Source organism: Vicia villosa, linkage group LG1 (genome assembly GCF_029867415.1).
Source record: "Vicia villosa cultivar HV-30 ecotype Madison, WI linkage group LG1, Vvil1.0, whole genome shotgun sequence".
NCBI lineage: Eukaryota > Viridiplantae > Streptophyta > Magnoliopsida > Fabales > Fabaceae > Vicia > Vicia villosa.
In genome coordinates this window covers 119577658-119588788 of record NC_081180.1, presented here as the reverse complement: position 1 = coordinate 119588788, position 11131 = coordinate 119577658, and the positions used below count along the sequence as shown (strand labels likewise).

Genomic DNA, 11131 nt, shown 5'->3' with positions numbered 1-11131 from the left:
TTGACTGTCAGATGAACAATACTTTGTATCCCAACTTTACTCCAGAATATGTTGAATTTTAGAGTCCATAGTCTCTTTGTCTAGAGTCCAGGGTCAGCTTTGTTCAGAGTCCAAAGTCAGCGTTGTTCAGTGTCCATGGTCAGCTTTCTGCTTTGGCCAGACTCCAGAGTCGGCTTTCATTAACCTCAGATTCTGCACAATTAATGAAACGATTAGTGTACAAAATTGTTCTCTATACTTTGTTATCATAAAAACTTAAGGATTATAGATGTAGAACCAAAAAAATATCCAATAATCAGTATTGTGGTTGTAGCCCTTGTGGAAGTGGAAGTATTTTGTCTTATCTGTTTTAGATAACTTTCTGATGAGGAAGGGGTTTTTGACTATTCCCTTCCGGAACTCCATATTGACACACTCTTGGTAACTTTTCTCTCGTGAGGCATTCAAAGAAGTATATGTATTGTATCGATCATGGGATCCTTAGTCTGACTCATATATCTGCATGTGAGAGTCTTTCTCGAATGAGTGATCGGAGTTTCCATCTATTGCGCCTGGATTGTTGAACCGATGTTAAGCTTCTCCTCAAGGTTGATGAAAGGTTGTGCCCTATTGAAGAGCTCTTACACAGTACGAGTCTTTCTTCATCCGAACTTCTGCCTGAAGAAGTTATCCCGTAACAGACTGTTCTCCAATATCCAGCATTTTAGACCCTCTTCAGTCCGTTCCACTTCCACGACCACTTGAGTGAAAAAATTGAAGTAGGACTATAAGATCTCATTCTTTCCGTGTGTTATCTAGTGTAGGGAAACTATCATCACTGGCTTCCTTTTCCATTATGTGAAATAAGTTGTAAAGCTCTTGCATAGGTTGGTTCATGACTCAATACTCCCGTTCGGCAGAGCTTTGAACCACAACTTGACAGATCCCGTCAAAGTTAGTGCAAATAATTTGCACTTGGGATTCTTCATGAGCGGTGGAGGTAGTTCAGATGCTCATCGATGAATTTCAAGTGCTCGTTGAGATCTCCTTTCGCATTGTACTCATTCTGGTTAGGAGGTTTCTCTAGTGCCTTTGATATTTGACTGTCTAAAATGCAGACGTAAAAGGGATGCTTTTGCGAATTCTTTGCTAATGGCTTTTCTACCTGCTCACGAAGATGAACATGACATACATCAGTCTCCCACGAGACTCTGAGGAGGAGTTTGATACTTCTCTTTGAAACGGATTCCTGCACAGTGTTTCCCTTCTGAGGCTTGTTGTGCAAGCTTTCTTTAAGGAGAAGCAACCTTTCTTCTATCATTTATGAGTTTTGTTGTCGAATGATATTGTACATATTGTTCAGCAACTCATTAGCACCTTGTACTCTAAGATTAGCCTATAGCAGTTGAAAATCAGACAATGTTTCAGTTCATGAGACTGGTGGTTGTATTGGTGGTATGAACAGAATTACTAGAGTAGATCAGGATGCAACAAAGTGTCTACAGTAACTTGATCAACTCATGAAAAACTTTTTTTACTGTTTGTAAGATTAATAGATAGTGGTGGAAGGGCGAAAGAAGAGAAGTTCAAAACTATTTAGTTCACTCGCATATGGCTTATACGAAAAGGTTGGAACAAAAAGGTATTTTGGAACAAGTATAACACTGCAGAACAATGGTCGCAACATATTAAAATGTTGTCATAGAATTGGTTAAAGTGTAAGGTAATCGGATTTAATTAATACCTTAATCATTGAATATCAAATCCACTTAGGTGCTTATAATTCTATTGTGTTTGAATCAGTGCTACCATACTGAAGTACTGATACAAAATATATCAATTAATAAACATGGTCTGAAACTTTTTGTAGCTAAAAAAAATGTATAAATGTTATTGCAAGTTACGGCACACATGTCTTGCAAGAAAACAATGGTACAAATTTGAAATGAGATTCTCCTATAAAGTGAAGCTATCCACAGTTTCACACTCAAAATCAAAACCCCACTACCAAATTCCAACTTCTACGCTGAAAAAACCAAAACCAATAGTATTACTGTCCTGATGACTTTAACATAGCCTGACAGACAAGAAATTTGAGGCACAACCAGTCCATTTTTTCCACCCCCAGGCCTACTCTGAAATTTCCACTGTAACATGTTTCTATCAGAGAAAATTATTATCACTATTATAATAGGATATATAAGATGGTGTAAAAGTATGCCATTAATTTATATTTATATAATAAAAAGAAGAAAATGAGAGAAGAGAAAACCTTTGACTATGAAACACAGAGACACAGAGATGGTGCCAGAACCAACAATAGTACAAATCAATTATACAATCACACACACATGTAAGATAATAGAAATTTCAACCACTTTCTATATCCACATCCAATGCTTACCATACACAGCCTAATACTACTATTTCCCTTAACATCAAATCATATCATATTTATCTATGCTTCCATTCTCTACTGTTTCTTTCTTTCTCTTTTCCATCATCTGTTTCATCAGAAGAAGAGGGTCCCTCAGTATTGGCTTCACTCGTTTGGCTACTTTCTTTTGCCTTACCATCATGTTTCCTTCCACCACCAACCATTAACAAAGGTGTTTCACCTAATTCCTTTGAGTTCATCTCTGAGTTGGTTCTATCTTCAGTTTTGTACTTGTACCAATTGGCCCAATACAGGAAGTTAAAGAAATTAAGACAGCTTAATATTGCTAAGAACCAATAGAACAAGTTAAGATTGTTTTGGTTGAAATCGAAACCATGTAACCAACCTTGTTTACTCGGCGTGATCCTTTTCGTAATGGAATTAATAACGTTAACGAATATAGTACTTAGGAAGTAACCGAGCGACATGGACAAGAATGTGAAGGATGTTGAAAGTGATTTCATGGTGGAAGGTGCTTCTCTGTAGAAGAATTCCAATAGTCCAACAAGTGTGAACATGTCTGCGATACCGAATATAGCATACTGAAAAGATAACCAGAATAGGCTTATTGGTTTTGTAGGGTCTTTTCTTCCTTGGTCTCTTCGTTTAACTTCGATGAATCCGGCTATCGTCATTGAGATCGCAGAGAGTACTAGTCCGACGCCAACTCTTTGAAGCTGTGTGATACCTGAAGGGTGGTTTGTGATTTTTCTTGCAAATGGTACGAAGAAAAGTTCGTAAATTGGAATCAATGTGCAAAGGAAAATAAGCGGGATAACAGGAATGGATGCTGCAGGTACTGTGAAGGAACCGAGTTTTAGGTTCATTATGTTGCCTTGTTGGACTGAGAATGTTTGAAGCTGAGCTAAACATGTGTTCATTACAATTGTACTGGCTAATATTGGTAACATTCTTGTTAGGATTTTTACTTCTTCAACTTGTGTCACTGTGCAAAGCTTCCATGGTTGTTGAGGTTCAGAACTTTCTTGAAGTATTGCGGCTTTATCTAGAAACCTGACTCAATTCAACAAACCGAAATCATCATTTGAATATAATGCATGCATTTATGTGTGTAAAGGGAATTAAATGGGAATGAATGTTTTCTCAACCACAAACAATAAATGATAATCAATTAATGTGCATGTGAAGTTGGTTCCTTAATTTCATCCTAGCAACTCCATCTTCCCTACCTTCTCAAAATAAATAAATAACTCTTATGGCCCGTTTGTTTCTGCGTCAAAGAGGGAAAAAAACGTATGTTTGGCCTAATGCTCCAAATTGAAGCTTCAATGATTTCACGCATGGAAACATTGTTCCAAACACATGCTTAAGTGCAAATGTCTCTAATCAAAGTAAACTTTACAAAATTACGGTAACACTGTGATTTCTTTGATGCAACGGTTAACCATAATTCCACAAAACTGATCATGATTCCAAACATGTATGTAGTAAAAACATGTTTGGATTGAACTTAGTTTAGTAGAATCATAGTGCACTCACTCTATTGTTAACTCTGCAAAAGCTAGACTGTAAAGTTTCACCAAAATCACGGTGCGATTTTTACCGATTTCACAGGCAATTCAACAGGAAGCAAGTTAAAAATAGGGAAACAAAGATTAAAAGCAAAAAACATTGGTACTTGACAATTGAAAAGGAAATTGCTTTTCACTTTCAAATCTATCTATCTACAAGGTAAAGGTACTACTGAGCCAAATACCACAAAGAAAAAGAAAAGAAAAGTGAAATACTTTTTCAGTGAGTTTGTGTCAGAAAATTTATGATTATCACTTTTTCTTATATTTTGGTGTTAACTTAAAAAGCATAATGAAGACATATTTTCCATGATCATTCTCTGTATCTCTGCAACACCGAACGTGTAGAAGTGAGTGATAGTAGGCCCAAATTCTTGGCATTACTTAATAGTTAGTACTTGAAGAAAAAGAATCTTAATAATGTTCTTGACAGTGTAATTGTTCATTGTCATTTTGTATATCAACACATTAATCAATCATTATCACAAAATGTTAGTACTAATTAAACACATGAAGATTTAGAAAATAACCTCATTTGGTTTGTGTGTGCAATCTTCTCTAAAGTAACATCTTTATAGACCTCATAAAGTTGTTCATTAGTCTCTGGTAGTGGTAGCTTTCTGTTCTTAAAAGCCACAACAATAACCTGCATCAAACAATAATGCTTCATTAATCAATAAACTACGCGTAATCAAAAATCTCTGTGTCAGTTTCAGACACCGACACTGATCCAGATACACCTTTTCTCAGAGACGTCAGTGCTAGAGAGCTCATTAATCAATGAATTAGAGACTAATTAGTAATTACTGACCTGAATAATTCTCAAAATCGGACTTTCGCCGGGAACTTTGATACGGTAAAAAGGTTTACCGATTGCAAGTGTAACAAAACCAATGGAAGTAGAGACTGTGATGATGAAAAATCCCCAATGCCAAGCTTTTTGTGTGCTAACCCAAACAACACCAGTAACACCAACAACTGAACCCAAAGTTGAACTAAGTAAAAGCCAATTGAAAAAAGCTGCAAGTGATTTTGCTTCATTAGGTTCCTTTTCATCAAATTGATCAGCACCAAATGCTGTCATTGCGCCTCTTACTCCACCCATACCCAAAGCATATAAACACAAAGATATGTAAAACATCACAGCCACACCTCCTTTCACACAGCTTGATTCACCACATGCTTCTGGGTGTAAATTTTTCAATGCAGCTTGAACTGTCATCATCACCAAAGCCTGCACAATTCAAGCTCTCAAAATCAAAACATGCACAGTACATGTTCGACGAAATGCCTGACCCAGTTTTTTAATTTTATTTTATATGATTGGAACATGGCATTGGGATTTGGAATTTGGAGTTTTTGAGATATTATACTTACAATAACTTCGAGTGATCCAAAAAGCAAACATGTGGTTAATCTGTTGCAGTAGGTATCTGAGATGAAACCACCAACAAGAGATAGCAAGAAAGTTGAGCCCATGAAATTTGTGAGAGTGTTTGCAGAGCTTGAAAGATCAAAATGCATCACTCCATAAAAGTACAGAACTAAGCTCACCATGTTTGCAACAAAACCCATGTTATCCAATGCTGACAAAACTGCATCAACAATGAAGAAAAAATGGTTATGAATGAAGAAAAAAAAACATCAAATTTGCTTCAAAAACTTGTGCTTTTCTTGCTTACCAAAGATGAACATGGAGGCTCTGAATCCACCTTTCTGTTTCTTCCATTGAATGATAGGTTTGAGTTCTTGTTTTACTTCTTTGTCTCCCTGTATGAACATGTTTCAAATTCAACAACAGAAACCAGAAAGAAAAAAAACAGACAGAGAATTATGTAATGAACTGAATGAATGTCTCAAGTTTGTTTACCATTGTGGAAAAAGTGTGAAAAGTTTCAATTTTTCAAACAAGAATGAGATGTTGATGAACATATAACCCAAAAAAATGAAAACTTTTGAAACAAGCTTTGGATTTTGATCATAAAAAACCAACAAGTTTTTTAATGTCTTACACTGTTTGGTTCTGTTCTTTGGTATTTGTCTTCCATTCTATTTAACAGGTTTTGTTTCACACTTTTTTTCTACCTTGGTTTCTGTGCTCACAAAAAGTAATGCTTACGATTGATTTTAAGGTTGTTGTTGCTGATAAATTGATGATTAATAGCTAATGATGAGGATTAATGGTTTGCTAATTCCATCAATGATTTGTCTCTCCAAAGTCACCATGACTTTGGTTCATTCTTTCACTTATTTTACCATTTGATACATTTATATATTATTTTTTATATATTTTTCCTGCCATAACAACAAAATTATAACTAAAGTTACCGTGACTTTCCCGCAATAAAGTCACCGAATCCGTTTCCCAAAAACATATATACCCCACTGTCTTGGTTGAATAATTATGCTTGTGTGGAATTATGTATTTGTAATTTTGTTATCACTATTCCTGAATTAGAAGGTTTGAGTAAGGTTATTGGGTCAAATTGAAAGTGAGATTTTACTTTGTATAAATTGGTAAGACTTTTTTCTGCTTTATACATAGCATGTGAATGTGATCTAGTGTCTAGTGTCTGTGTCTCATCATATTCTCATTTATTTGTATATTCAAATTCATATAGTACTGTTTGTGAAGTGTAAAGTTTAATTATTCATGTTTCTTCACGTGGGTTCCTTAATGATTTGATATTAATTTTTGTCATAGGAATAATAGTCTTGATAACTTGGTTTGCCATTGTGAGGATATTAATTAATTTTGTGTGAAATTGGGTTTTTGATTGTTAAGTGGGAAAATAGTTTTGTGTAAAATTTTAGATAACTTTATCATGTAATGAGTTTGAAACATGTTGTTGATTATGCATAAGACATAAAACAACAAATCTCTTTGGTAAGAAAAAAATTAATTTCTAACTTTGTTTTTAACTCAAATTAATAAAAACATTCTGTTTAATAGCTGTTATTTAACTTTTATATATATATATAAGGCATATCATATGAGAATGTCTTTTTTATATGAGAATGTGAAAATGAATTTGAACCATTGAATTTTAAAATAGATGGGGGAGATTATGTGTGAATTTTTTTTATCTCTCTTCAATCTTTTATTTTAATGATGGATGAGAGAGAAAAATATTCACACATAATCTCCACCATTTAATTTAAAATTCAATGATTGAGATTCATTCTCACATTCTCATATGATATGCCCTCATATATCTTAACCATTGATTTTCATTAATCTAACGGTTTTAATTGATCAATTAATCTAATTATTTTTGGAAATATTTTTTTATATAAAACTTTAATTAAAGTCGTTGGATTAATGATAATCAATGGTTAAGATTTGGAGTAAGTGTTGAACACTTACTCTTTGAGTAAATATAACCCTCCTCATATACTCATATATATATATATATATATATATATATATATATATATATATATATATATATATATATATATATATATATATATATATATATATATATATATATGAGGAGGGTTATATTTACTCCAGGAGTAAGTTATTATAACTTACTCCAAATCTAGACCAGTGATTATTCTCAATCTAATGGTTAAAAATAATAAATAATAGTTTTCTCTCTCCACATTTAATTACTTATTATTTTTAACCACTAGATTGAAAAGAATCAATGGTCTAGATTTGGAGTAAGTTATAATAACTTACTCCTGGAGTAAATATAATCATCCTATATAAATATATATATATATATATATATATATATATATATATATATATATATATATATATATATATATATATATATATATATATATATATATATATATATATATATATATATATATATATATATATATATATATATATATATATATATATATATATATATATATATATATATATATATATATATATATATATATATATATATATATATATATATATATATATATATATATATATATATATATGGCATATCATTTGAGAATGTTTTTTTATATGAGAAAGTGAGAATGAATCTGAACCATACCATTAGATTTTAAAATAAATGGTGAAGATTATGTGTGAATCTTTTTTTATTTTTCCACCATTTATTTTAAAATCTAATGGTTCAGATTCATTTTCAGATTCTCATATAAAAAAGAAATTTTCATATGATATGCCTGTGTTTTTTTTTAACTTGTAATTATTTAAAAATTTCATAAACAGATTTTATTTTTATAATTAATATAATATTATCAAGATAGTAAAGTTTATTTTAAATAGCCATAGTCGTAGAATTTACAAAAATAAAAAAATTACCAAACTTGCAAATTAATAAATCAATCAAATTAAAATATAGATAATATTTCACATATTCAATATTTTTAATCAAATAAAAATATAAATTAATAATACGTTTTAATTTTAAATGACCATAATAGTAAAACTTGCAAAAATAAAAATAAAAATATCAAATTTGCAAATATATAAATCAGCAAAATTAAATATAACTAATAATTTCACTTTCTTCAATATTTTTAATCAAATATAAATATAAGTAATGAATAAATAATTTATTTTATTTATTTATTATCACCATTTTAAGTGCTATTTTCTTTTGAAAATAGTGTTATCTAATAAATAAACAATATTTATTTTATTTAAAAATAATGTAACCTATATCGCACTAGAAAATTCAGTTCTCATTTTACAAACTACATAATTTTTTTTTATTTGATTAAAAATATTGAAGAAAGTGAAGTTATCACTAATATTTTAACTTGTGTCCGTGTGTGTGATCTAGCGGTGAAATGTTTGAGTCCTGAGAGTGTCCTTCTCTCACAGGTTCGAAACTCGCTTGATTCAAATTGCTTAGTAAAAAAACTAATATTTTAATTTGGATAATTTATTTATTTCCAAATTTAAAACTTTTTTATTTTTGTAAGTTTTACTACTATGATAATTTTAAATTTAAATAATTTATTGATTTATCATCTATGTTTTATTTGATTAAGAATATTTAAAAATAAAAAATTATTACTTATGTTTTAATTTGATTAATTTATTAACTTGCAAGTTTGGTATTTTTTATTTTTGTAAATTCTATGACTATTTAAAATAAATAAGGACATTTTTGAAAATATATAATATGAGTTTGTTTGCTTAGAAAAAATTTCTAATACTGTAATAATATATTTTAAAAATTATAAAGGTAAAAAGTATTTTTGAAAAGATTTTCTTTTTATGAATTTTTTAATTATTAAACATTGACAGTTATATTAATAATTTATTTCTTATAAATATCATTTATGTATAAATACTATACATTCCATAATTGTTAATTTACTAAACACTTAAATTAATATATTATTTATTAATCATTAATCATCAAATATAAGTTATTCATGTGTTATAAAGTATCAACTATTAATCATCGACTATTAGTTAATTTTATCAAATAGAACTAACATTATTCCATATTATCGGATGAAAAAGATACTATATTTTTCTTTTTCTTTTTTGGTGTGAGAAAAAATATAAACACCCCTAAAATTTTAAATTATCAAAACTCATTTTTTGTGTATCGAAGGATTAAAACAGAAAACAAATAAGTTTATTTTTAATGTAAAATAAAAGTAAAATATTATTAAAAAACTATTAATGAAAAAAGTAATTTTATTTGGATGTCGATATGATAATATTTTAAATAGAAAAAAAAGTTAAAAAGTTACGATTAATGTAATAAATTAGGTGGGTGTATGAAGCTCCATAATGTTGAAAAATAAAAAGCAAAAAGGCAAATATTCTAGGGTTATAGGTCAAATGTTGAAATTATGGGTCACATGATCCAGCTCATATAGTGTCCTTTATGTCTCTTGGAGCTTGGTTGTTACATACAAAAATCCATAAACTTCACTTCTCCCTTCATTGTCTCAAGGAAATTCAGTTTAGCCTTTTTGTAATCTCATTCTATTCATAAAGTTCGTAGTATCTCACTTTTAAAATGTCTCTTTCAAAATCTATATTATTTAACTAACTTTTTTTATCTCAAATTCTCAATCATTCTAGACTTTTTTTTTTCTATTGGAAAATCACTATCAATTATAAAAGCTATTTTTTCTGGGTATTTTATGATGTACTTATTAAGTAGTCCTATATTTGAGATTTTTTATTTATTTATAAAAGTAAAAAAGAACAAAATTTTAAAATTATTGAAATAATGATAAACTCGAGTAAAAAGTCAAGAATACCTAAAATTAGGTTTTCTATTTAACTTTAAGTGATAATTATAAACTGGTATTTTATGATGTACTCCCTCCGGCCAGATTTATAAGCAAATATTCTCTTTTTAGGTTTATTGAGTAATGAATGTATCTGGTCAAGAATACCTAAAATTAGGTTTTCTATTTAACTTTAAGTGATAATTATAAACTTTAAAGGTTTTTTTTTTTTTTTAAATCTTGGTATCCGGCCTTGCGACCGACTAATCCAAGAGGGACCAATCCCACCATCCACTAGCGGGGGCCCCGTTATAAACTTTAAAGGTTTTTTTTTTTTTTAAATCTTGGTATCCGGCCTTGCGACCGACTAATCCAAGAGGGACCAATCCCACCATCCACTAGCGGGGGCCCCGTTTAAAGCCAGAACAAGATTCTGTATGGACTGGCCCACACAAGAATTGATAGCAGCCAGCAAGATTCGAACTCAGGACCTTGAGAGGAGCACACTCTCAAGACCCAAGCCTCTACCGCTAGGCCAACCCTTGGAGGTTTATAAAGTTAATCGATGTAAATTTGGAATTCGTGTTTAGTTTTAAATTAGTGTCATTAGAGGAAAGGATATGTTTTTACATTAAAGAAAGGAAATGTTTTTTCAACACCCCAAAGCAAAACGCACCGTATATGATACGGTCTCTATTTTAAAATAATATTTTGTCTCTTTTATATTTGAAATATTTTAAGGGGTGATTTATTACACCCTATACATTTTTTTTATAAATTTTAAAATATATTTTAAAAAAATTATTTTGATCACATTTTTGTTTCATTGGTCTTATGCGTAAAAATCTACAAAAATGTATATGAAAAATAACATTAAGACACACCACCTAAAAGAATGTGCCCAAAAAATAAGGAATTTTTTCATATTACTGAAAATTTAAAATCTCTCATGTAAGTTCGAAAATACATTTTCGAACGCAACTTAAATTATTAATCT

General features: G+C 30.1%; 1 protein-coding gene across 2 annotated transcripts; it reads right to left on the bottom strand.

Annotated features, from left to right (window-relative positions):
- Positions 1 to 2235: 2235 nt before the first annotated feature.
- LOC131644007 (protein NRT1/ PTR FAMILY 4.5-like) lies at positions 2236 to 6158 on the bottom strand. 2 transcript variants are annotated; one of them, XM_058914382.1, is made up of 6 exons: positions 5961 to 6158; positions 5631 to 5718; positions 5326 to 5543; positions 4760 to 5182; positions 4479 to 4594; positions 2236 to 3430 (listed from the first exon to the last, which is right to left on the bottom strand). In XM_058914382.1, exons 1-6 carry the CDS (start codon positions 5994 to 5996, stop codon positions 2434 to 2436), a joined length of 1878 nt encoding a protein of 625 aa, XP_058770365.1. In that variant the 5' UTR covers positions 5997 to 6158; the 3' UTR covers positions 2236 to 2433. The 2 variants fall into 2 exon arrangements, with proteins under 2 accessions (XP_058770365.1, XP_058770366.1); XM_058914383.1 differs by lacking the exon at positions 5961 to 6158 and adding an exon at positions 5819 to 5954.
- Positions 6159 to 11131: the final 4973 nt, after the last annotated feature.